Genomic DNA, 27,698 nt, shown 5'->3' with positions numbered 1-27,698 from the left:
CCACTGAGTCACCTAGAGATTGCCTTTATACTGACTGCATGGGAGAGGTTGTCAGCTTTTAAAGAGGCTTCCTTAGTCAATGCAATTGAAGGCAGCAAGACAAACTCATACCAGCAAACGACATTGCCATCAGGTACAGGAATTACAAGGCATCTGACCGCAAGTTCCTACAAAGAATTGCAAGGACTGTTGAGAGGATCATTCGGGCTTCCCTTCCACCCATTAGAGATGTTTATCAGGAATGCCGCGTACACAGGGCTCTCAGCATTGTCAATGATGCCACCCACTCATCCAACAATCCCTTTAACCCTCCCATCAGGCAGGAGGTACCATAGCATTAGGACAAGTACTGCTGGGATGGGAAACAGCTTCTTCTCCTGAGGTCATAAGAGTACTGAATTCCCTGCCACCACATATGAATCTCTTCAAACCGTCTCATCACATACGTTGTTATACTGTTTATTTTTAACTTGTTTTGTAAATATGCCTATTATTTGTTAATTTATGAGTGGTATGTGAGTTATATGTACCGTGTTCTGTACTTTGGTGCAGAGGAACATTGTTTCGTTTGTATGTGTGTACAAAAATAAATTGAACTTGAAGTCTGAGAAAATAGTAGAGGTAATGGTTGGGGGGGGTGTAAAATTGATAATCAGATGATACTGGAAAGGCTCATTGTGGACTATACACCTGGTTATGGTGGTTTGAATCCTAAAATATTAAAGGAAAGTGTGATAGTGGAAGGTCGTGTCGGAATTGTTCCATCTACCTTGGGTTTGGGGAGGAGGTGGCTGAGGGTTGTTCAGGTGGGTAGGTGGGAGTGTTAGGATTTCTGGTAGCGACAAACTAGCCAGTTTAGCAGCAGTTGTGCATAGAGTTTTAGACCATAAAACATACGAGCAGAATTAGGCCACTTGGCCCATTACATCTGCTCCATCGTGCTATCATTTATTAACCGTTTCAATCCCATTCTCCTGCTTTCTCTTAGTAACCAGGATCCAAAGAGTTGTTCCCAATGACTTGGCCTACTCAACACTGAGGTCTCTCTGTTCCTCCACACTACCAAGAATCCTGCCATTAATCCTGAATTCTGCCTTCAAATTTGATGTTCCAAAGTAAATCAGTATCATATTTACCCCATTAAATGATTTTCAATCCCCTTATAGGTGTATGCATGTACAACACAATATCCTCTTGACATCATAAAGGAGGTTACTGGTTTTATCTTCAGCTTTCACGATAATGAGATCGCAGGAGGTACCGGCAAAGAAGACTAGTTACAAATACACGAAATTATAGTGCAGTATTTGATCAAGGAAGGGAAGGACATTCAAACAGTACCTACCTTAGAACAGAGGACAAGTGTGGGCAAGCTTGACATGGAGTTAGCGACTGACAATTTTCAATTACACATTTCATGACCTCAGCGGCCAACTTCTTCACTAAAGAGAAAAATAGAATTGACAAAGAATAATTATAAAAGAATGAATGTTTTTTAAAGGGCAATTATTTTCTTATCCCACTGAATGAAATTCCTTCAAAATGCTTCTAAATGTATTTCTGAGACCCTTCATTCCAAAATATTGACTCTTTATTCCTCTCCATAGATGCTGCTTGACCTGCTGAGTTCCCCCAGCATTTTGTCTGTGTTGCTCTGGATTTCCAGCATTTACAAAATCTTGAGTTTAAAATTGTCTCCATCTGCCTGTACAGATGGATGGACCAGATCTTATGACGTGGTTTTAAGAAAAGTTCTTCCAGTGTCTTAGCTGCGAGTGATTCTTATAGCAGTGTTATTAAAATATATGACCAGGTGCATGTTTTGATTTTTTTTGGATGTGGCTGCATGGGAAATTTGCTGGTATATCTCCAGTTCAAAAAAAACATTTAATTAACTGTGAATCCCACTGCATCCAGCTCAAGGTCATGACTGTGTTCTTTTATCTGTGTTGCAGCGTATGTTACACTCACTGTTCCCTCTAAGCTGCGAGGGTGCACGGCTATGCGGTAACTGCAATGCTCCTGCATACATAGCCGTTGTTCCTACGCAGCTAGAAAAAGTTTATGAAACATTAAAGATTTTCTTTGTTCTGTATTTCATTATTCCCTTCAATTAAAAAAATGAAATTAGAAGTATGTGATGTTTAAATTTTCATTCTATTTGTTCATAGTTTGCATATTACAAAAAATATTTAAAGTGCTGCACTGTTGAGAAAGAATAGAGGGAACATTAAACAACACACACCAGGTGCTGGAGGAACTCATTTTAACTTCTTTTATTTTTAAAGAAACTGAGACTTTATCACATCATTAATTATAAAGTTCAGTACAGCAAGACACAAGACCCTGAAGACTGAATGATAAAAGCAACATCAGAACAGAAAATCAACATGGCCAAATCTACCACCGAAAACTTATGGACATTAGGTTAAGGCTCACTGACTAAGATATGACAAAAATTTATTTCTCTCTCCCCCAAGTGTTTTGAAATAAGTTTATGTGATATAGATGCCAATGCAAATCCGTGACATTGTGTATACCCACTCTTTGTGACATTTACAGGTCGACCTTCACTAATCCGGCACCATTGGGACCTGATAGTGCCGGATTAGTGAAAATGCCGAATTACAGAAGGATCACATTAAGCATAATCAGTGCCAGATTATTGAAGGAACCGGATTACAGGTAGTCAGATTAGTGAAGGTCGACTGTACCAGGAATCTTGTATACGAAGGGCCCAAAGCATTGTTCAGGATCCCTACCACTCATCACATAATCTCTTTGACCCACTACCATCAGGACTAGGACTGCCAGACTGGGAAACAGCTTCTTTCCACAAGCTGTGAGACTAATGAATGCCCAGCCATCACTAAGGTCTCGACATTAAGTCAGTGAGCTGTTTACCGATTATCTGTGCTGCACACTACATGCATTTTGAATTATATTTTATCAACTTATTTGAGTTAACATTTTGTTTTATGTGTGCTACACATGATATATGTTTTGTGGGCGCACCATGGTCTGGAGGAGCATTGTTTCATTTGGTTGTATATATGTACAGTCAGATGACAATAAACTTGAACTTGAACTTGAAATTGCTGGCCCAAGCCAGATCAAACAAGCACAATTCACGCCACCTAAAACTGTCTGAGCTTTAAACAGACCATAAGATCTCAAGACCAGAAGACCATAAAGACTTCATTGTAACTTCATTAATTAACACTCTTTTCTGCATCACGGTTTCACGGCGTTGCTTGACTATTTAACTTTATGCTCAGTTTGAACTTTATGCTCAGTTTGAGTGGGCATTAAATGTGCAGTCTAGTAAAACCAGTTCAGGTAAGAAACAAAACCAGATACAGTACAGAATCAAATTTATTATCATTGATATTTGTTGTTTCATAGCAGCAGTACAGTGCAAGATGTGAAAAAATTACCGTCAGTTACAATGGTAAATGAATACATAAACATTGCGAAAGCTACCATGCACCCCGTTGATAAAGCATTAATTAATTCATTAGGAGTTTGAAGAGATTTGGCATGCCACCAAAGGCTATCAAATTTCTCCAAACCTACCTCAGAGAGTATTCTGACTGGCTGTGTCATCGCTTGGTATGGAGGGGCCACTGCAGAGGATCACAAAATGCTGCAGTGGGTCCTGAGCTCATCCAGCTCCAACGTGGGCACTAACTTCCCCACCATCAAGGACATCTTTAAAAGGTAATGCCTCGAGAAAGCGGCATTCATCACTGGAGACCCCCATCACCTAAGGCATGCCCCCTTTTCATTAATACTTTATTGACAAATAGTCCCGTTGAAGGGTCTGGCCCGTAACATGGACTGTTTATTCCTCTCCATTGTTGCTGCATGACCTGCTGAGTTCCTCCAGCATTCTGTGCGCATAACTCTTAGTGTTTTATCGATCAATATATCACAGATCCTTTTGTTCTACTGCATTCCTCAGTGCCCCACTGTGTAAGATCATAACACCATCAGACACAGGTTATGCAGCTCATTGAGTCTGTTCCCCATTCCATCATGGCTGATGCCCGATCCCACTCAACCCCATACCCTGCCTTCTCGCCGTATCCTTTGAAGCCCTGATCAATCAGGCAACAATCAACTTCCACCTAAAATATACCCACGGACTTGGCCTCCACCGCAGTCTGTCGCAGAGCATTCCACAGATTCACTGCTCTCTGGCTAAAAAAAAAATTCTTCCTTACCTCTGTTCTAAAAGGTCACCCCTCAATTTTGAGGCTGTGCCCTCTAGTTCTGGATATCCCCACCATAGGAATCATCCTCTCCACATCCACCTTATCTAGTCCTTTCAACATTCAGCAGGTTTCAATAAGATCCCCCACACATTCTTCTAAATTCCAGCAAATACAGGCCCAAAGCTACCGAACACGCCTCATATATTAACCCCTTCATTCCCAGAATCATCCTTCTGAACCTCTTCTGGACTCTCCAATGACAACACATCCTTTCTGAGATATGGGGCCCAAAACTGCTGACAATACTCTAAGTCAGGCCAGACTAATGTCTTATAAAGCCTCAGCATAAAGACCCACCCAGGCTGGTCCTACCAAAGTGCAAATCCTCGCACTTGCTTGCATTAAGTTGACAGGTCAGCTTTTTTGAACAATGCTCCTTAACTGTGGAACTCTATACCTGAAACTATAAAGGATACAGACTTGGCTGAAACTTTTAAAGAGCAGCTCAACACCGATTTATTTGACCTCGCTTTTAACTACCGTCTTTTTGTCTATTATTTTCTCATTTATTTTTATTTTGTTTTTTATTTTTACTCTTGCACTTCATCCCATTGTAAAGCACTTTGAACGACATTGTCTGTATGAAAAATGCTCTATAAATAAGTTATTATTATTATTTTGATCTATTTAGAACGTGTGAAGGGATTAGCACTGGCTGTCGTCCCTATCATTAATTCAGATGTTCATGTGGCCTCTGAGAATGCCATGATGTGACAGATACAAAGGCATCCTTTTAAATAGCTCTGCGCCTCAAATGTTATGTTTTAATAACTCAGGCGCATTTTTGCCTCCTGAGGATAATGTTTATTTAAGTTAAAACAGAAGCCAGTTGTAACAGAAGTAGGCCAACACACCCCAAATCAGGCGACTTCCCCAGGGTGATGTGGGCCTATCATATTTGTTACTGTACAACAGCTTTCGAGCTTAGAAAGAAATGGGAAAAGGTCAGTTCAGTACCGTTGTGGCTTCTCGAATGTGCATAAAGTAAACATTAATTTGCCAACAGGTGCAATCGCCTGTCACATAAATTGAAAACATTAATTTCTCAACTGGACGTGTTCGATATATCATGGCAGCAGAGAATCGCAGCTTGGGAGATGAAAGAGCAAAACAAAGTATAAAATCTGACACAAGGCAAGTTTAACCTACAGCTATATGTAACACACCACCTATTAACGAGAGGAGTCGACAGCTTACTGAATTCTAATGTAGCTGATCCTGGATTCTTTTCATGGGAACTGTTTCATGGCTGAGATCTGACAAGACAAATTCTGGTTACTTCAGGCCTATTAAAAAGACAGGAAGCCTCTGAAACTTCCACTACACTGCAGGTTTTTTTGAAATTGGGAAAAACAGTGCAAAATATTGGGGTCATGACAACAAAAGTTTTTGGAATTTCTAACAAAGATTAGCTTTACTTGTCACATGTACCTTGAAATATAGGGTGGCGGGGTGGAGATCCGTCTTTACCAAAGGAGGTGTAAGGCACTCCTTCCCTCCGCTAACCTGCAGGTCACCCTTGGGCAAGATGTAGCACCAGCTTAGCCCCCTCTCCTCCCCCACCCAATCAGGCTCACGTGGAGCCATGGGAGCAGGTGGTGGATGGTCGTATGAGCCCTAAGTGCATATCACAGTCCTGGTTATGCAACCACTGACACCAGGCAGATAATTTCTGAAGAGCAGTGATAATGGCTGGGGCCACCCGTCTTGTAAAGACACTACCCAGAAGGCGGTAAACCACTTTTGTCAAAAAATTTAAGAACCATCATAGTCATGGCAAGACCATGATCACCTGCTTCTTATAATGATGAAAGAATGACCATTGAAACATCCAGTAAAAGCTGTAATTTGTGTCAATGACCAACACAATCTGAGGATGTCCTGTGGGCAGCCTGCAAGAGTTACCATGCTTCCAGTATGAAGATAACTTGCTCATTGCTCACAGCTCACTACCTCTCACTGGTAGGCCTTTGGAATGTAGGAGATCCTGGAGGAGACCCATGCAGTCATGGGGAAAGCATACAACCTACTTAGATACGGTGGCAGGAACTGACCCTGGGTCACTGGAACTGTAAAGCGTTACTCTTAAGCGCTACGCTGCCAAGCTGCCCCAGCTGTATTCACATGGTGCCAGGTGAACTAGTCACAAAAAAGCTAGTTTTATTTATCGCGTTGATCTGATTAAACAGCATTCACTGATGACATCACTACTGTTGGCAGAATCTCAGATGGCGAGGAGGCAGACAGGAGTGAGATAGATCAGCTGGTTGAGTGCTGTTGCAACAACAACCTCACACACAACGCCAGCAGGACCAGGGAATTAAATGTGAACTTCAGGAAGGGGAGGCCAGGGGAACACCACCAGTCCTCACTGAGGGGTCAGCAGAGGAAAGGGTGAACGGCATCAAGTTCCTGAGCATCAGCATCTCAGAAGACTTATCCTGGACCCAACATATCGATGCAATTACAAAGACAACATGACAGTGCCAACACTTCATTACAAATTTGAGAAGATTTGCTATGTCACCAAAGATGCTTGCAAATTTCAACAGATGTACTGTGGAGAGTGTTCTGACAGGTTGACTGCGTTCCTGAAGGTGCAGAAAGCTGCAGACTTAGCCAGCTCCCTCTCCTCCACTGACAGATTATTTAAATGGCGATGTCTCAAGAAGGTGGCATCCATTATTAAAGATCCTCACCACCCAGGGCTTGCCCTCTACTCATTAGAACTATCAGGGACGAAGTACAGGGGCATGAAGACTCACAGGCAATCAGATCTTGGAATGCTCCATGAACTCTCCCCTGTGTACCTCCTTTGCAGTAGTTACTTATTTGAATTTTTCTTGTAACTTACAGTAATAGGGCATTATGGTGGTGTAGTGGTTAGCACAGTGCTTTACATTAACAGCGAACTGGGCTCATTTCCCACAGCTGATCGTAAGAATCTGTACGTTCTCCTTGTGCAATGCATGAGTTTCCTCCGGGTGCTCCAGTTTCCTCCCACAGTCTAAAGACATACCAGGTAGGTTAATTAGTCATTGTAAATTGTCCCATGATTAGGCTAGGGTTAAAATTGGGGGATTGCACCATTCGTGACTCGTCAGAAAGTGAAGCAGTTCATACCCAAATGCAGCTGGACCTGGACAATATCCAGGCTTGGGCTGACAAGTGGCAAGTAACATTCAAGCCAATGCAAGTGCCAGGCAAAGACCATCTCCAACAAGAGAGGCTCTAACCATCATCCCCTTGACATTCAGTGGCATCACCATCACTGAATCCCCAGTGGGCAGCCTACTTGACTGGTACCCCTTCCACAAGCATCCAATCCCTCCACCATCAACGAACAGTTGCAGCAGTGTGTACTATCTACAAGATGCACTGCAACAACACACCAAAGTTCCTAAAGCAGCACTTTCCAGACCCATGACCACTACCATCTAGAGGGACGACAACAGCAGATACCTGGGAACACCACCACTTGGAAATCCCCCTCCAAGTCACCACCCTGACTTGGAAACATATTGCCATTCCTCCATTGTGGCTGGGTCAAAATCCTGGACTTCCCTCCCTAACAGCACTGTGGGTGTACCCACACCTCAGGGACTGCAGCGGTTCAAGAAGGCAGCTCAACATCACCTTCTCAGGGGCAACTAGGGATGGGCAATAAATGCTGGCTTAGCAGGCGATGCCCACATCCTGTAAACAAGTAAATAAATAAAAAAGGGCTGGAAGGACCTTGTCTCAATAAATAAATAAATAAACAAGCAAATAAATTTTTTCTGATCTTGGCAATTTACTTGCAAATGTTTCACCACCATGTGAGGAGATATCTTCAATGCACTATTGAATGTGGTGTATCCTCAGAATGCCTGGCCTTTATATACTTTTCAATCAGTTGACTGGACGCCATTTCATAAACTCAATGTGTGGAGGAAATTTCATCACTAATTGGCAGTGTGGCGAACATTGTGTATGCTGGTCTGGAATTTTGCCTGAATTGGCTCATAAATAGGATTAAGGTCTATGTGTTTGTTGACTGAATTGTTCGCAGGGGATCATGCTTCTAGTAATTCTCTCGCATGCCGAGAGTTCTCTTGTGCCACGACTCTCACTGATGCCCAGTCGAGCTTGGTCCCCTCTCGATCTCCATGGGTAGAGACTCGGGAGAGTTGGTCATGGGGCTTTACAGCCAGATGATGTTCGCGGATCCTTGAAAAGTACATTAAGGCCAAGCATTCAGAGGACACACCACAACCAACAGTGCACTGACGATGTCTCCTCATATGGCGTCAAAACATTTACAAGTAAATTGCCAAGATTGGAAAACAACTCAACCCAACCATTAACCACCCGAACTACACATCTTCTTCACGGATTTGCGTGTCATCCTTGCGCAGGGACGATGCTAATCTTCTCTGTATCATTCCAATTTTAGTATATGTGCTGCCGAAGCTTCCAAATTATTTCCAAAATAATTTTCAAAATTTTGCACTGCATTGCTGCCACAAATCAAAGTGTTATCAGAAAGTGCTTGCCACTTAAGTCTCAGATGCCTTATTAGGAGATAAATAAAGAAGCAAACAGAAATGTTACATTTTTCAACCAACAGGAAGCAATGAGGAGACTCACCTTGTGGTTCGTTAACCAACATGAGACATTTCAGCACTGCAGGCAGGAGCAGCTCAGCCTCACTAGCTGCATCACTGTTTTGGTTTCTTTGTAAAAGTTCAAGAAGGAACGAGAAGACTGCTGCTAAGCGAGGAGGAGGAGCATGACTTCTGAACTGCAGGTAGCTTTCACTGGACGGAGAGGAATTGGTGAGAATAAGTTCAGAAGCTGCAGAAACCATTCAAATGCACTTTAACACTGTAAACGTGTACATTTATAAACAGTTACATGGAGCAGAATTAGGCCATTCAGCCCATCAAGTGTGCTCTGCCAATCCATCACGGATGATTTATTATCCTCTCAACCTCACTCTCCTGCCTTTCCCTCTAATCTTTGATGCCTTTGCTAATCAAGAACCTATTAACCTCTGCTTTAAATATACCTGATGACTTTGCCTACACAGGCATCTGTGGCAATTAATTCCAGATTCACCTTCCTTTGGCTAAAGAAATTCGTCATCATCTCTGTTCGAAAGTAACACCCTGGTATTGTATAATATTGCATCATGAAAACCTCCCCTCCTTCCCACACCATCTAGGCCATGCCTCTTCTCACTGCTCATCTTGGTTCTGAAGGGACCCTTCTATTCTGAAATTCACTCAAGATAACTCCGTACACTTGGAATGGAAGTTGTAAACGAGGTAAATGTTTTTTTTACCATTCCATCCATTCAAAGTTCAAAGAAAATTATTATCAAAATATGTGTATGTCACTATATACTACTCTGAGATTTGTTTTCTTGCAGACATTTAAAGGAAAAACAAGAAAAAAAAACAATAGAAATTTATGGCAAAAATAATAAAAAGAAACACAATAGCTATTTGTTCTAAGTCATTTCTTGGATTTGTCACCCTCTCTGCGGGAAGATCTAGGGTCTGTAGTTCTTCCTAGATCTAACTTTAATGTTTAACCATCAAAGGTATGCAAATACAAGGGGAAACTTCTCTGCTGAACTTTAAGTTCTTAAGAATATTATTTCAACTTGTTCCATTCTGTGAGAGATTTTGAGTTAGAGTCATGATTCACTTTTTAATACTACCGAAAATGAACCATTCCCTACAAACTGAGGAGTTATAAATAGATAGTGACAAAGCTGGATATTTACTCCCAAAGCTCTGCTACAGCCTGCAGAACACAAATTGTTGAGGAAAAAAGGTGGTTTATCAAATCAATGTTAATCTTTGAACCAGATACCCGCATTTCAAAGTTCAAAGTACACTTACTATCAATGTACATATACGGCACCATATACAACCATGAAATTCACTTACTTGTATGCATTCACAGTAATTACAATGACCCACAATAAAAGCAATGAAAAACCAGTCACAACAAAGATGGTCAAACAACCAATATGCAAAAGAGAACAAACTGCAAACACAAAAAGAGAAAAATAAAATAGAATCGCAATAAGTAAATAGGCAATAAGTATAGAGAACATGAGATGAAGAGTCCTTGAAAGCGTGTCCATGGGTTGCAGGAACAGCTTAGTGACGGGGCAAGTGAAGTTGAGTGATGTTATCCCCTCTTGTTCAGAGCCTGATGGTTGAGGGGTAATAACTGTTCATGAGCCTGTTGCTGGTGGGTCCTGAGACTCCCGTATCTCCTTCCCAAGAAAGACTACCATGACCATGAAGCCTTGCGCGGGCAGGTGTGTGCGCACGTGTGATGTGCGAATGCGTGTACATGCAAGTCTGTGACGTGCTCATGCGTGTACGTGCTGATTTTTTCGACAAATCGATTTTGGCTCAAATTTCCCGATTCTGGTAAGTGAATACTACACCGTACATACATTATTTTTACTTTATATAGGCTGTGTATTTATCATATCATTCCTGCTTTCACTATATGTTAGTGTTATTTTAGGTTTTATGTGCTATTTGGTATGATTTGGTAAGTTATTTTTTGGGTCTGGGAACGCTCAAAAAATTTTCCCATATAAATTAATGGTAATTGCTTCTTCGCTTTACGCCATTTCGGCTTACGAACAGTTTCATAGGAATGCTCTACGTTCGGATAGCGGGGGAAACCTGTACTTAAAAATAAGAGATTCTGCAGACACTGGAAATCCAGAGCAACAAACACAAAATGCTGGTCTCGGCCCAAAATTCTGACTGTTAATTCATTATCACAGATGCTGCCTGACCTACTAAGTTCCTCCAGCACTTTGTGTATGAAGCTCTACACTTGAAATTCCCATATGCAATATCAGTTGTTTATCTTGTAAATTTGCAATGAATAATTAAAAACAACTTTCCCAAGGGACAGCACAAGACAGAATCCTTAAAACAACAGCTTATGTGCTTTCAAATTCCAAATGAACACCAAAGCTATTTGTGGCAAAAGTATTCTGGTGCATGAAATTTCTGATGCATTTCAAAGATCCTATCGAAAATTAATGCATTCAGAAACATAGAAACCTATAGCACAATACAGACCCTTCAGCCCACAAAATTGTGCCGAACATGTCCTTACCTTAGAAATTACTAGGGTTACCCATAGCCCTCTATATTTCTAAGCTCCATGTACTTATCCAAGAGTCTCTTAAAAGACCCTTATCATACCTGTCCCCACCACCGTCGCCGGCAGCCCATTCCATGCACTCACCACTCTCTGAGTAAAAAACTTACCCCTGGGGAGTACCTACTCCCCAGCACCTTAAAACTGTGCCCTCTTGTGCTAGCCATTCCAGCCCTGGGAAAAAGCCTCTGACTATCCACACCATCAAAGCCTCTCATGATCTTATACACCTCTATCAGGTCACCTCTCGTCCTCCGTCGCTCCAAGGAGAAAAGGCCGAGTTCACTCAACCTGTTCTTGTAAGGCATGCTCCCCAATCCAAACAACGTCCTTTTAAATCTCCTCTGCACCCGTTCTATTGTTTCCACATCCTTCCTATAGTGAGGCAAGCAGAATTGAGCACATAACTCCAAGTGGGGTCTGACCAGGGTCCTATATAGCTGTAACATTACCTCTCGGCTCCTAAACTCAATCCCATGATTGATGAAGGCCAATGCACCATATTTCTTCTTAACCACAGAGTCAACCTGCGGAGCAGCTTTGAGTGTCCTATGGACTCGGACCCCAAGATCCCTCTGATCCTCCACACTGCTAAGAGTCTTACCATTAATACTATATTCTGCCATTGTATTCCTCGGCGGGAGGAGAAGATGGCGGCGCGACGCAGCTCACAGCAGCCACTCCGGTGAATGATATCTGTTATTTGTCAAGTAGGGTGCTGTGCACAATCCTGATTTGATAGAGACGGACGTGAGAGTACGGAGGAACATCTGGTGAAACTTCTGAAATGCCTGCTTTGCTGCTGCTGCTACTGTGTGATCCAGAATCTCCGGAGGGGAAGGCCCTGAGTCCTCGGCTTTGCTTGTTGCTCGGCGGCCAGGGCGGGGTCGAAGTGCTCGGTGAGGCTGTGTCGGAGGGGCTGTCGGAGGCTCAAAGTTTTCGGACGGACTCAGAGTCTGCTGCCGTCGGGTGCTTCCAATGCATCGGCAAGTTGGCGGCGCTTGGAGGTTCTGCCGTCTGCGTGAGATGATGAGTCTATCGGGACTTTGAGACTTTTTTTTACCGTGCTCATGGTCTGTTCTTTATCAAATTATGGTATTACTTTGCACTGTTGTAACTATATGTTATAATTATGTGGTTTTGTCAGTTTTAGTCTTGGTCTGTCCTGTGTTTCTGTGATGTTTTACTGGAGGAACATTGTATCATTTTTTAATGCATGCATTTCTAAATGACAATAAATAAGGACTGAGTGTCCTCATAATCTAATCTAATCTCATCTATTTGACCTACCAAAATGAATCACCTCACACTTATCTCCATCTGCCACTTCTCAGCCCAGATTTGCATCCTATCAATGTCCCGCTCTAACCTCTGACAGCCCTCCACACTATCCACAACACCCCCAATCTTTGTGTCAGCAGCAAATTTACTAACCCATCCCTCCACTTCCTCATCCAGGTCATTTATAAAAATCACAAAGAGAAGGGGTCCCAAAACAGGTACCTCTCTGGTCACCGACCTCCATGCAACCACTCCTTCTGTGGGCAAGCCAAATCTGGATCCACAAAGCAAGATCCCATTGGGTGCCATGCTTCCTTACTTTCTCAATAAGCCTTGCATGGGGTACCTTGTCAAATGCCTTGCTGAAATCCATACACACTACATCTACTGCTCTACCTTCATCAACATGTTTCGTCACATCCTCAAAAAACATTTAGGAACAAGGAGAATGTGAGAATTCTAACAGAAAAAGTTATTTAAATAGTAAATTGTTTTGGAAAAAAATTATTCAGAATCTACCCCCCAACTCACAGACACACTCTAATCCTGCACGAGTCATTTTTCATCTTTTATTGTTGTTTCACATTTTTATATGACTGCTCGTTTAATTATAATAAGGACAGTAACATTACATTGTTTGCATGAACACCATCTCACACTTTATGTCAATCAATCAATCTTCAGGCCATGTCATAAAACCATCAGACATAGGAGCACTATAAGGCCATTCAGCCCATCAAATATGCTCCATTATTCCATAATAGCCAACTTATTATCCCTCACAACCTCATTCTCCTGTAAACTTGGACGCCAAGACTAAGCAAAAAGCTATCAACCTCTGTTTTAAACATTCTCAATGACAAGGCCTCCACGACTGTCCATGGCAATGAATTTCACAGATTCAATGCCCTCTGGCTAAAGAAATTCCTCCTCATCTCTGTTCTAAATGGACACCTTTCCTGTGCCCTGTTCCTGGAATCCATTGAGGCCATCTGTTCTTAGACTCACCACTATAGGAAACACCCTCTTCACATCCACTTTTTCAAGGTGTTTAAAGATTCAACAGGTTTAAAAGAGATCTCCCCATAAATCCTTGATGCCAGCTGGGGACTTGAGGGTGGCGGGGGGGGGGGGATCTCACCGAAAGGCCTAGACAGAGGGGATGTGGAGACCTTCTTTTCAAGAGTGGGCAAGTCTATATAGCTCATTATTTGGAGCCATATTTGATGCGCCGTGGTAGTGTGACAGTGCTGGGGTTCAGGACATTCCAGAATTCAGAGTTCAGTTTCAATGTCATCTGTAAGGAGTTAGTATGTTCTCCCTGTTGATGCGTGGGTTTCCTCCGGGTGCTCTGGTTTCCTCCCACATTCTGAAGATGTAATGGTTGGTAGGTTAATTGGTCATTATAAGTTGTCCTGTGATTAGGCGAGGGTTAAATCAGTGGGTTGCTGGGCAGGGCAGTTCAGTGGGCCAGAAGGGCCTGTTCTGTGCTGTATCTCTGAATGAATATATGTGATACGAATAATATATGTGATATACGTACCTTTGCCCCAGAGTAACAATGTTTCACTTATCTGTGTACATGAGTATGGTTAAATGACAATAAACTCATCAGGGAAAATATCACTGCACTGCTCCATCAGGACAGACTGGAGTACGCAACTACTGAGACATTATGGGTGGAACTGAGAAGTAAGAAAAAGTCTAGATGGGATAGAGTTTGTCTAAAGTGTTCAGGAATGTTTCCTTCATCAGTACATAGAAGTCCCAATGAGAGAGTGTGCGATACTGGATCTGCTATTAGGTAACGAGACAAGTTTATGTAGGGGAACATTTTGCATCCAGTGACCACAATGCCGTTAGTTTCAAAGTAAATATGCAAAAAGACAGGTCTGGTCCGTGGGCTGAGATTCTAAATTGGAGAAAGACCAATAGGGAACATGGGTTTTCAAGGGATATTGAGCTCCTGGTTAAGAGGAAAAAGGAGGCCCATGGTGAATATAGGCAAGTAGGAACAAATAATGTGCTTATGGAGTACAAGAATTGAGTTGAGTGACCTTGGCCTTTTCTCCTTGATCGACAGAGGATGAGAGGTGACCTGATTGAGGTGTATAAGATGATGACGGGCATTGATTGTGTGGATAGCCAGAGGCTTTTTCCCAGGGCTGAAATGGCTAACATGAGGGGGCATAGTTTTAAGGTGCTTGGAAGTAGGTACAAGGGGGATGTCAGAAGTAAGCTTTTCACAGAGAGTGCTGGGTGTGTGGAATACACTGCCAACGAAGGTGGTAGAGCTGAATACTATGGGTCTTTTAAGAGACTTTTAGATAGGTATGTGGAGCTTAGAAAAATAGAGGGCTATGTGCTAGGAAAATTCTAGGCAGCTTCTAGAGCATTGCAGGCCAAAGGGCCTGTAATGTGCTGTAGATTTTCTACGTCTCTATGTTTCTAAGAAATAGGTTAGGACCGTATTCTTTGGAACGTAGAAGATTGAGAGGGGATTTGATAGAGGTATACAAAATTATGAGGGGTATAGATAGGGTAAGTGCAAGCAGGTTTTTTTCACTGAGATTGGGTGTGACTACAACCAGAGGTCATGGGTTAAGGGTAAAAGGCGAGAAGTTTAAGGGGGACACGAGGGGAAACTTCCTCACTCAGAGGATCGTACGAGTGTGGAATGAGCTGCCAGCATGCGAGCTCAATTTCAACGTTTAAGAGATGTTTGGTAGGTACATGGAGAGTAGTGATATGGAGGGCTATGGTTCTGGTGCTGGTCGTTGGGAGTAGACAGTTTAAATGGTTTCGCATTGAACTAGATAGTCAGAAGGGCAGGTTTCTGTGCTGTACTCTCTAGCTCTATGACTTCAACTTGAGGCAGCAGAGATGATGAATTCTCACCAATGTGGGATGGTCCAAGAATCGCTTACCTGATGACCTGAACAACAGCTTTCCGCAGCAACGGTTGGCGAGCCACTGGGGTTGACTCACGAAGTGCTATTAATAAGGGGTGACTGACGACACCTGACCCAGTGGTAGATGGTGAAAGGAAGCGATCAAAGTACTTGTGAATTATACTTCGGAGCAGCTGCTTAACATAAGCAGCCTGAACTGTTGTGTGTCCAACGATAGCTGCTAAACCCTGAAACACGAAAAAAAATGTCAGACTCAGTTCATCTATTTAACAACTTATTTTCCTGAAGTCTTCAAAGTGAATCTGCTAGTTATTGAGGGCATCGCCAGGATGAAAATCAAAGTAGGTTTATTATCAAGGTACATGTACAGTATGTTACCATATACTGCACTACCTTGAGATTTGTTTTCTTGTAGGCATTTATAGGGAAATAAAAAAAGCAATAGAATTTATGAAAAACTACAAATCGATAAAGACAGTAAAAAATCAGATTCATTATCACTGACTGAAAACATTCTGCGGCGGAGTACAGTGCAAAGGCATAAAATTGCCATAAATTACAAAAATAGGCAAATAATGGCCATTATTTTTGGAACAAGAAGGCTGTGAGTGGGACAGTTAAGGATTTTCGGAGCAAAGGCATTTTACTACTCGGGGTAAAAGAGAGGCAAGACTGTGCAGGCGTGTGACGTCAGCCAGTAGAGCAGGAGAAGTTTAAAAAGAAGACCGCGAGATCCAGTGGGCAGCGGAGTGAGAGGTAGCAGAGTGATAGGGCTTTGGCTCAATGGGCTTAGGCGGTAACGAGGCGAGGTAGGTCTACCTGTGTTAATTGTGGAAAAGAAGAATGTGTAAGAGGCCGGTTTTCTGCGCTCAGTGTCAGATGTGGGTGGTCCTGGAGTCTCCCAGCCTCCTGGACAGCCATATCTGCACCCGGTGTGTCGAGCTGCAGCTCCTAAGGGACCAAGTGAGGAAACTGGAGATGCAGCTCGATGACCTTTGTCTGGTCAAGGAGAGTGAGGAGGTGATAGAAAGGAGTTATAGGCAGGTGGTCACACCAGGGCCACGGGAGACAGACAAGTGGGTCACAGTCAGGAGAGGGAAGGGGAAGAGTCAGTACTAGAGAGTACCCTTTGACAATAAGTACTCCTGTTTGAGCACTGTTGTGGGGGTGGGGGGGAGAGACAGTGGCCATGCCTCAGGCAAAAGTCCAGCCCTGTGGCTCAGAAGAGCAGGGAAAGGGAGAGAAAGGCAGCAGTGATAGGGGACTGTATAGTTAGTGGGTCAGACAGGTGATTCTGTGGACGCAGGAAAGAAACTCGGATGGTAGTTTGCCTCCCAGGTTCCAGGGTCCGGGATGTTTCAGATCGTGTCCAAGATACCCTGCAGTGGGAGGGAGAACAGCCAGAGGTTATGGTACATATGGGTACCAATGACATAAGTGGGAAAAGGGAAGAGATCCTGAAAACAGACCACAGGGAGTTAGGAAGGAAATTGAGAAGCAGGACTGCAACGGTAGTCATCTCGGGATTACTGCCTGTGCCACGTGACAGTGAGTATAGGAATAGAATGAGGTGGAGGATAAATGTGTGGCTGAGGGATTGGAGCAGGAGGCAGGGATTCAGATTTCTGGATCATTGGGACCTGTTTTGGCTCAGGTGTGACCTGTACAAGAAGGACGGGTTGCACTTGAATCCCAGGGGGACCAATATCCTGGCGGGGAGGTTTGCTAAGGCTACTGGGGAGAGTTTAAACTAGAATTGCTGGGAGGGTGGGAACCGAACTGAAGAGACTGGGGAAGAGGCGGTTGGCTCACAAATAGAGAAAGCTTGGAGACAGTGTGTGAGGGGGGATAGGCAGGTGATAGAGAAGGGACGCGCTTAGACCGAAGGTTTGAGATGTGTCTATTTTAACTCAAGGAGTATTGTGAACAAAGCAGATGAGCTTAGAGCATGGATCAGTACTTGGAGCTATGATGTGGTGGCCATTACAGAGACTTGGATGGCTCAGGGACAGGAATGGTTACTTCAAGTGCGGGGTGTCAGATGTTTCAGAAAGGACAGGGTTAGGGTTAAAAAACCGGCTGGTGGCGTAGTAGCATCAGCGCTGGACTTCGGGGCAAGAGGTCCCGAGTTCGAATCCAGCCGGCTCCCTTGCACACTCTCCATCCGTGTCTGAGTTGAGTGTCAAGCGAACGACTTGACCTCGTAATAAAAAATCTGGAGGGGGTGGGGTCTGCCAGGTTTCAGATGCCCAAGACACGCTGTACGATGAGCATACCAAAAGCTTGTCATGACTGCGCCCCGACGACTCCACCAGGAATTAAGGGCGCACACGCACACACACACAGCAAGGACATGGAGAGAGGCAAAACAGGTGGGGGTGTGGCACTGTTGATCAGAGATAGTGTCACAGCTGCAGAAGAGGTGGATGTCATGGAAGGATTGTCTATGGAGTCTCTGTGGGTGGAGGTTAGGAACAGGAAGGGGTCAAGAACTTCACTGGGTGTTTCTATAGGCCAGCCAATAGTAACAGGGATCTCGAGGAGCAGATAGGGAAACAGATCCTGGAAAGGTGTAATAATAACAGAGTTGTCATGATGGGAGATTTTAATTTCCAAATATCGACTGGCATCTCCCTAGAGCAAGGGGTTTAGAGGGGTGCAGTTTGTTAGGTGTGTTCAGGAAGGTTTCTTGACACAATATGTAGATAAGCCTACAAGAGGAGAGACTGTACATGATCTGGTATTGGGAAATGAACCTGGTCAGGTGTCAGATCTCTCAGTGGGAGAGCATTTTGAAGATAGTGATCATAATTCTATCTCCTTTACAACAGCATTGGAGAGAGATAGGAACAGACAAGTTAGAAAAGTGTTTAATTGGAGTAAGGGGAATTATGAGGCTATCAGGCAGGAAACTGGAAGCTTAAATTGGGAACAGATGTCCTCAGGGAAATGTATGGAAGAAATGTGGCGAATATTCAGGGGATATTTGTGTGGAGTTCTGCATAGGTACGTTCCAATGAGACAGGGAAGCTATGGTAGGGTACAGGAACCGGGGTGTACAAAGGCTGTAATAAATCTAGTCAAGAAGAAAAGAAAAGCTTACAAAAGGTTCAGAGAGCTAGATAATGTTAGAGATCGAGAAAATTATAAGGCTAACAGGAAGGAGCTTAAAAAGGAAATTAGGAGAGCCAGAAGGGGCCATGAGAAGGCCTTGGTGGGCAGGATTAAGGAAAACCCCAAGGCATTCTACAAGTATGTGAAGAGCAGGAGGATAAGACGAGAAAGAATAGGATCTATCAAGTGTGATAGTGGGAAAGTATATATGGAACCGGAGGAGATAACAGAGGTACTTAATGAGTACTTTACTTCAGTATTCACTATGGAAAAGGATCTTGGTGATTGTAGGGATGACTTGCAGTGGACTGCAAAGCTTGAGCATGTAGATATTAAGAAAGAGGATGTGCTGGAGCTTTCGGAAAGCATCAAGTTAGATAAGTCGCCAGGACCAGACGAGATGTATCCCAGGCTACTGTGGGAGGCAAGGGAGGAGATTGCTAAACCTCTGGCGATAATCTTTGAATCATCAATGGGGATGGGAGAGGTTCCAGAGGATTGGAGAGTTGCGGATGTTGTTCCTTTATTCAAGATAGGGAGTAGAGGTAGCCCAGGAAATTATAGCCCAATGAGTCTTACTTCAGTGGTTGGTAAGTTGATGGAGAAGATCCTGAGAGGCAGGATTTATGAACATTTGGAGAGATTTAATATGATTGGGAATAGTCAGCATGGCTTTGTCAAGAGCAGGTTGTGCCTTACAAGCCTGATTGAATTTTTTGAGCATGTGACTAAACACATTGATGAAGGAAGAGCAGTAAATGTAGTGTATATGGATTTCAGGAAGGCATTTGATAAGGTACCCCATGCAAGGCTTATTGAGAAAGTAAGGAGGCATGGGATCCAAGGGGACATTGCTTTGTGGATCCAGAACTGGCTTGCCCACAGAAGGCAAAGAGTGGTTGAAGACGGGTCATATTCTGCATGGAGGTCGGTGACCAGTGGTGTGCCTCAGGGATCTGTTCTGGGACCCCTACTCTTCGTAATTTTTATAAATGACCTGGATGAGGAAGTGGAGAAATGGGTTAGTAAGTTTGCTGATGACACAAAGGTTGGAGGTGTGGATAGTGTGGAGGGCTGTCAGAGGTTACAGTGGGACATTGACAGGATGCAAAACTGGGCTGAGAAGTGGCAGATGGAGTTCAACCTAGATAACTGTGAAGTGGTTCATTTTGGTAGGTCAAATATGATGGCAGAATATAGTATTAATGGTAAGACTGTTGGCAGTGTGGAGGATCAGAGGGATCTTGGGGGTCTGAGTCCATAGGACGCTCAAAGGAGCTGCGCAGGTTGACTCTGTGGTTACGAAGGCATACAGCGTGTTGGCCTTCATTAATTGTGAAATTGAATTTAGGAGCCAAGAGGTAATGTTGCAGCTATATAGGACCCTGGTCAGACCCCACTTGGAGTACTGTGCTCAGTTCTGGTCGCCTCACTACAGTAAGGATGTGGAAGCCATAGAAAGGGTGCAGAGGAGATTTACAAGGATGTTGCCTGGATTGGGGAGCATGCATTATGAAAACAGGTTGAGTGAACTCGGCCGTTTCTCCTTGGAGCGATGGAGGATGAGAGTGACAGAGGATGAGAGGTGATAGAGGTTAATTAGATGATGAGAGGCATTGATCATGTGGATAGTCAGAGGCTTTTTCCCAGGGCTGAAATGGTTGCCACAAGAGGACACAGGTTTAAGCTGCAGGGGAATAGGTACAGAGGAGATGTCAGGGGTAAGTTTTTTTACGCAGAGTGTGGTGAGTGTGTGGAATGGGCTGCCAGCAACGGTGGTGGAGGCGGATACGATAGGGTCTTCTAAGAGACTTTTGGATAGGTACATGGAGCTTAGAAAAATAGAGGGCAAAGGGTAAGCCTAGTAATTTCTAAGGTAGGGACGTGTTCGGCACAACTTTGTGAGCCGAGGGGCCTGTATTGTGCTGTAGGTTTTCTATGTTCTATGTTTCTAATGCAAAAAAAGAAAGAGAGAGCATGAAGAGGAGAGTCACCAGCATGACGCCTGGATTAGAAAGTATTACTTATAGGTTGAATGAGGCTGCACTTTTTTCTTGGGAGTGAAGGAGGATGAGAGGTAACTTGATGGAGGTGTACAAGATGATAAGAGGTATAGATGGAGTGGACAGGCAGAAACTTCCCCCAGGGCGGAAAAGTCTAATAGAAGGGGGTGCATAATTTTGAGGTGACTAGAGAAAACTGGAGGAAAGTACTGGGGGAGGGGAGGGATGTCAGAGGTAAGTTTTTTTTACACATATAGTGATGGGTGTGTGGAACACATGGTGATGACAGGGGCAGATTCATTAGAAACATTTTGGAGACTCTTAGAATGGCACATGGATGAAAGAAACACGGTGGGTTATGTAGGGGGGAAGAGTTAGATTGATTTTGGAGTAGGTTAAAAGGTCAGCACAAGCTTATGGGCTGAAGGGCCTGATTTCTGCTGTAATGTTCTATGTTCTACAACAAGCAGCGTGTCAAGAAGGCAACACCCATCAATCCATGTCCTCTTCTCACTACTACAGGAGCCGAGAGACTCTATCATTTAGAAACAGCTTCTTCCTCTCCATCATCAGTTTTCTGAATGGTCCATGAACCCATAAACACTACCTCACCTCCCTGAATCAGTGAGTGTGTGCCTTCAGGCTCCTGTTCCTCCTCCCTGAGGGCAGCAATGAGAAGAGGGCCTGCCCTGCATGATGGGGGTCCTTAATGATGGATGCCGCCTTTCTGAAACATGGCCTTTCGAAAGTGTCCTGGATGCTGGGGAGGCTGGTGTCCATGATGGAGTTGGCTGAGTTTACTTCATTTCACTATTTATTAATTTTCATACTATTTTACTTTTGTAATATATGGTAACTTTATGCCTTCACAGTGGCTCAAATCAAGAAAGAATGAAGCCAAAGTCAGAGCTGGAGGTCTGGCCAGAGCTGAGAACAGAAAATGGGAATTAACATTTGGAAAACAAGGTGGAAAACTACAGCACCAGTTCCATTCCCCCTAATCCTGGCCCGACAGTCAAGAAACACTGGTTCTACTTTTTAGGAAAAGAAGAAATACCCCATTGTTTGGACTCTGTCCATCCTGACCTGGCACCATATTTCTGACAAATTCGCAACACCAAGGAGATTGTAAGATTTTTAAAGAAAAACACAAGCACTCAGAATGCCATCAACATAAAGAAATGAAACATGAAAAAGGCATCTGTTGAAAAAACAAAGCTCTCAGGACATCCTGAAGTGGTGTGATGGTGCTTACTTGTAGATATAATGGCAAGTTATCTCGAATGGCCGATAGCAGTGCTGGGGGCAGTTCTGTTCCCTGCTGAAACAGCGTATGTGGCAATAACAGACGATCAATAATCCGGAACAAGAATTGTTGAGACTTTGAAGTGGCCAGTATCAGAGCCCAGTGCTTGACAATGCAGCCTGCAAAGGAAAAATTCAAGATTTAAGTTTGTTTTTTGTTATTCTTCAGTACACAACTGTAAAGGAGAACAAAACGATTGTTACTCTGGATCCGATGTAGCATAAAAAACACAATAAGCATAAAGTACACAATAAAAACACAATAAATATATATATAAAAGCAATCCTATGAAACACAATGTACACATAACTGTGATATACAGACTGACTGTATCTACATAAAATTTCATTAGGTGATGTGGCTGTAGTGGTGGTGGGATTATTTCATATGCTTTGAAAATTGCTAAGATATTTCAGAGAATTTTATTAAAGACTATTTTATTAACTTGACAGAAATCTGGTTCAGTGACGGTTTTGTACATTGTTTGAACTCCACTTTACAACCTAATTGCATTCTTCTTATTGCCACTGCTGCTAGTTTGAAATGATATTACGTATTTGGATTCCGAATTTTTTGAACAAGTGTTCTCATTTCAGGTTAGTCGTACAACAAGCTCTGATGAGTGAGGATTACTCAGGCTTTCTAAATGTTTAGGACTTCTTAAACATATACAGCGCTGTGCAAAAGTCCTTTGCACATACATATAGCTAGGGTGTAGTGGGCTGTAGTCGTCACGAAGGGTCTCAGCCCGAAACGTCGACTGTACCGCTTCCTATAGATGCTACCTGGCCTGCTGCGTTCACCAGCATTTTGTGCGTGTGTGGGCAGATGTTGCTCACCTTTGGATAAAACATATCTCCACGCTTCGCTACATTTTCCTATTAGCGCACAGACGATCCAGAAAATAAACAAACAACATTGAATTAAATGCTCAATATTTAAATCGCATGGCAGACAAAAATCTGTTGCCAAAGGGGATGGCTACAGGGGTACTCTGCACTGGCTCCTTAATGCCTTTCTCCTTCCTGACTGTCACCCAGTTTCCTGTGTCCTGCACCTTGGGTGTAACTACCTCCCTGAATGTCCTACCTATCACCCGTCAGCCTCCTGAATGATCTGGAGTTCATCCAGTTCCAGTTCCAACTCAACACAGTTTGTTAGAAGCTGCAGCTAGATGTACTTCTCACAGTTGTAGTTGTCAGGGACACTGGAGGTCTCTCTGTCTTCCCACATCCCACAGAGGAGCAGTTCACTATCCTGCCTGGCATCTCTACTGTCCTAATTGAGCAGATATAAAGAAGAGAAGGAAAAAACTTAATCATAAGCTTTTCTTTTCTTTGCTTTCTCTAGAAACATAGAAAGCATACAGCACAATAGAGGCCCTACGGCCCACAAAGCTGTGCCGAACATGTCCTAATCTTAGACCTACTCAGGCTTACCCATAGCCCTCTACTTTTCTAGATCCATGTAGCCATCCAGGAGTCTCCTAAAAGACCCCATCGTTTCCGCCTCTACCACCGCCAGTGGCAGCCCATTCCACGCACTCACCACTCTCTGTGTAAAAAACTTACCCCTGACATTCTCCTCTGTACTTACTTTCAAGCACCCTAAAACTCTGCCCTCTCATGTTAGCCATTTCAGCCCTGGGAAAAAACCTCTGACAATCTACTCAATCAATTTTATACCTCTCATCCTCCGTCGCTCCAAAGAGAAAAGGCCAAATTCACTCAAGCTATTAAAAGTCGTTTTTTTTAAAACACTGCTCGGGGAGAAGGGTCTGCACTGCGCAGGCGCGTGACGTCGTGCGCCGAGGTTTAAAAGCAGACCACCATATACAGCGGCCATCGTCGGAGTGGACTGAGTCAGAGTGGGACAGCTTTGGCTCAACAGGCTTCGGTGAGAACAGGCAGAAGCCATGGTAGGTTCCGATAAATTTTTTGTTCAGATTGTTTAGAGTAGAGAGAATGCCAGGCAGGATGTTGGAATGCTCCTCTTGCATGATGTGGGAAGTCAGGGAGCCCTCTGGTGTCCCTGACAACGACACCTGCAAGAAGTGCATCCAGCTGCAGCTTCCTAACAAACCGCGTTAGGGAACTGGAGCAGGAGCTGGATGACTTGCGGATCGTTCGGGAGAATGAGGAGATTATAGATAGTAGCTACAGGGAGGTAGTTACGCCAAAGGAGCAGAGGACAGGAAATTGGGTCACTGTCAGGTGAAGGAAGAGGAAAGGGCAGGCAGAGCAGGGTTCCCCTGTGGCCATTCCCCTCAACAAGTATACCTCATTGGATACTGTTGCGGGCGGGGGGGGAGGGGGAATGACTTACCTGGGACAAGCTGCAGTAGCTGGATCTCTGGCACTGAGTCTGGCTCTGCAGTGCAGAAGGGAGGGTGGAAAAAGAGGAGAGCGGTAATGATAGGGGACTCGATAGTTAGAGGTGCAGGTAGGAGGTTCTGTGGTTGTGACAGAGAATCCAGGATGGTTTGTTGCCTCCCGGGTGCCAGGGTCAAGGATGTCTCTGATCGCTTGCATGACATTCTGAAGTGGGAGGGTGATCAGCCAGATGTCGTGGTACACATCGGTACCAATGACATAGCAAGGAGGAACGAGGAGGTCCTGGAGAGTGAGTATAGAGAGCTTGGTAGGAAGTTGAAAAGCAGGACCTTGAGGGTGGTAATCTCAGGATTGCTACCTGTGCTAGGTGCCAGTGAGGGTAAGAATAGGATGCTCTGGAGGATGAACAAGTGGCTGAGGAATTGGTGTAGGAGGCAAGGTTTCAGATTTCAGGATCATTGGGACCTCTTCTGGGGCAGGTGGGACCTGTACAAGAGAGACGGGTTACACTTGAACCACAGGGGGACCAATATCCTTTCAGGGAGGTTTGTTAGTGCTATTGGGGAGGCTTTAAACTAGATTTGCAGGGGGATGGGAACCAGAGTGCCAGAGCTGACAGTGTGGCTGGGGTGAAAATAAATGATGTTAAAAGTTCAAGCAAATCCGCTAATAGAAAGGTTGTGAGTGGTGGTAAAAATCTTCTGAGGTGTATATATTTCAATGCTCGGAGTATTGCGGGGAAGGCGGATGAGTTGAGGGCGTGGATTGACACGTGAAATTATGACGTTACAGCAATTAGTGAAACTTGGCTACAGGAGGGGCAGGACTGGCAGCTTAATATTCCAGGGTTCCGATGTTTCAGATGTGATCGAGGCAGAGGAATGAAAGGTGGGGGAGCAGCATTGCTTGTTAGGGAAAATATTACAGCAGTGCTCAGGCAGGACAGATTAGAGGGCTTGTCTACTGAGTCCTTATGGGTGGAGATGAGAAACAGGAAAGGTATGGCCACATTAGTGGAATTGTATTACAGACCACCCAATAGTCAACGAGAATTGGAGGAGCAAATCTGCAGAGGGATAGCAGGCAACTGCAGGAAACATAAAGTTGTGGTGGTAGGGGATTTTAATTTTCCATATATTGATTGGGACTCCCATACTGTTAGGGGTCTAGATGGTTTAGAGTTTGTAAAATGTGTTCAGGAAAGTCTTCTAAATCAATATATAGAGGGACCAACTAGAGGGGATGCAATATTGGATCTCCTGTTAGGAAACGAGTTAGGACAAGTGACGGAAGTCTGTGTAGGAAAGCACTTTGGTTCCAGTGATCATAACACCATTAGTTTCAACTTGATCATGGACAAGGATAGATCTGGTCCTAGGGTTGAGGTTCTTCACTGGAAGAAGGCCAAATCTGAAGAAATGAGAAAGGATCTAAAAAGCGTGGATTGGGACAGGTTGTTCTCTGGCAAAGATATGATCGGTAGGTCCCGCATGGGAGGTTAGTTAGGAAAATTCAGTCGCTAGGTATACATGGAGAGGTGGTAAATTGGATTAGACATTGGCTCAATGGAAGAAGCCAAAGAGTGGTAGTAGAGAATTGCTTCTCCGAGTGGAGGCCTGTGACTAGTGGTGTGCCACAGGGATCAGTGCTGGGTCCATTGTTACTTGTCATCTATATCAATGATCTGGATGATAATGTGGTAAATTGGATCAGCAAATTTGCTGATGATACAAAGATTGGAGGTGTAGTAGACAGTGAGGAAGGTTTTCAGAGCCTGCAGAGGGACTTGGACCAGCTGGAAAAATGGGCTGAAAAATGGCAGATGGAGTTTAATACAGACAAGTGTGAGGTATTGCACGTTGGAAGGACAAACCAATGTAGAACATACAGGGTTAATGGTAAGGCACTGAGGAGTGCAGTAGAACAGAGGGATCTGGGAATACAGATACAAAATTCCCTAAAAGTGGCGTCACAGGTAGATAGGGTCGTAAAGAGAGCTTTTGGTACATTGGCCTTTATTAATCAAGGTATTGAGTATAAGAGCTGGAATGTTATGATGAGGTTGTATAAGGCATTAGTGAGGCCGAATCTGGAGTATTGTGTTCAGTTTTGGTCACCAGATTACAGGAAGGATATAAATAAGGTTGAAAGAGTGCAGAGAAGGTTTACAAGGATGTTGCTGGGACTTGAGAAACTGAGTTACAGAGGAAGGTTGAATAGGTTAGGACTTTATTCCCTGGAGCGTAGAAGAATGAGGGGAGATTTGATAGAGGTATATAAAATTATGGTGGGTATAGATAGAGTGAATGCAAGCAGGCTTTTTCCACTGAGGCAAGGGAGAAAAAAACCAGAGGACATGGGTTAAGGGTGAGGGGGGAAAAGTTTAAAGGGAACATTAGGCTTCTTCACACAGAGAGTGGTGGGAGTATGGAATGAGCTGCCAGACGAGGTAGTAAATGCGGGTTCTTTTTTAACATTTAAGAATAAATTGGACAAATACATGGATGGGAGGTGTATGGAGGGATATGGTTCGTGTGCAGGTCAGTGGGACTAGGCAGAAAATGGTTCGGCACAGCCAAGAAGGGCCAAAAGGCCTGTTTCTGTGCTGTAGGTTTTCTATGGTTTCTATTCTCATAAGGCATGCTCCCCAAACCAGGCAACATCCTTGTAGATCTCCGCTGCACCCTTTCTATGGCTTCCAAATCCTTACTGTAGTGAGGCGACCAGAATTGAGCACAGTACTCCAAGTTGGGTCTGACCAGGTTCCTATATAGCTACAACATTACCTCTTGGCACTTAAAGTTAATCCCACGGTTGATGAAGGACAATGCTCTGTATGCCTTCTTAACCACGGAGTCAACCTGCGCAGCTGTTTTGAGCGTCCTATGGACTCGGACCCCAAGATCCCTCTGATCCTCCACACTGCCAACAGTCTTAACATTAATGCTATATTCTGCCATCATATTTGACCTACCAAAATGAACCACCTCACACTTCTCTGGGTTGAACTCCATCTGCCACTCCTCAGCCCAGTTTTGCATCCTAACTATGTCCCGCTGTAACCTCTGATAGACCTCCACACTATCAACAACACCCCCAACCTTTCTGTAATCAGCAAATTTACTAACCCTTCAGAGGTGACCTGATAAGAGGTGTATAAGATGATGAGAGGCATTGATCGTGTGGATTGTCAGAGGCTTTTTCCCAGGGCTGAAATGGTTGCCACAAGAGGACACAGGTTTGAGGTGCTGGGGAGTAGGTACAGAGGAGATGTCAGAGGTAAG

General features: G+C 43.9%; 1 protein-coding gene and 1 non-coding gene across 2 annotated transcripts in view; both read right to left on the bottom strand.

Annotated features, from left to right (window-relative positions):
* The window catches only part of mms22l (MMS22-like, DNA repair protein), a 297,601-nt gene that overhangs the window by 45,189 nt on the left and 224,714 nt on the right, over positions 1–27,698 (bottom strand). The window contains exons 20-23 of the mRNA XM_063033047.1: positions 22,031–22,200; positions 15,674–15,885; positions 8,907–9,076; positions 1,346–1,442 (exon numbers count right to left, since the gene is read on the bottom strand). Coding sequence (XP_062889117.1) covers positions 1,346–1,442; positions 8,907–9,076; positions 15,674–15,885; positions 22,031–22,200 — 649 coding nt within the window. The remainder of the gene's footprint in view (positions 1–1,345; positions 1,443–8,906; positions 9,077–15,673; positions 15,886–22,030; positions 22,201–27,698) is intronic.
* Positions 8,630–8,732, bottom strand: LOC134343160 (U6 spliceosomal RNA). The gene has a single exon (XR_010017200.1). It is a non-coding gene; the product is annotated as a U6 spliceosomal RNA (small nuclear RNA).

Source organism: Mobula hypostoma, chromosome 2 (assembly GCF_963921235.1).
Source record: "Mobula hypostoma chromosome 2, sMobHyp1.1, whole genome shotgun sequence".
NCBI lineage: Eukaryota > Metazoa > Chordata > Chondrichthyes > Myliobatiformes > Myliobatidae > Mobula > Mobula hypostoma.
Note: the sequence above shows the minus strand (reverse complement) of the source record. Positions and strands in the feature narration are given on the sequence as shown.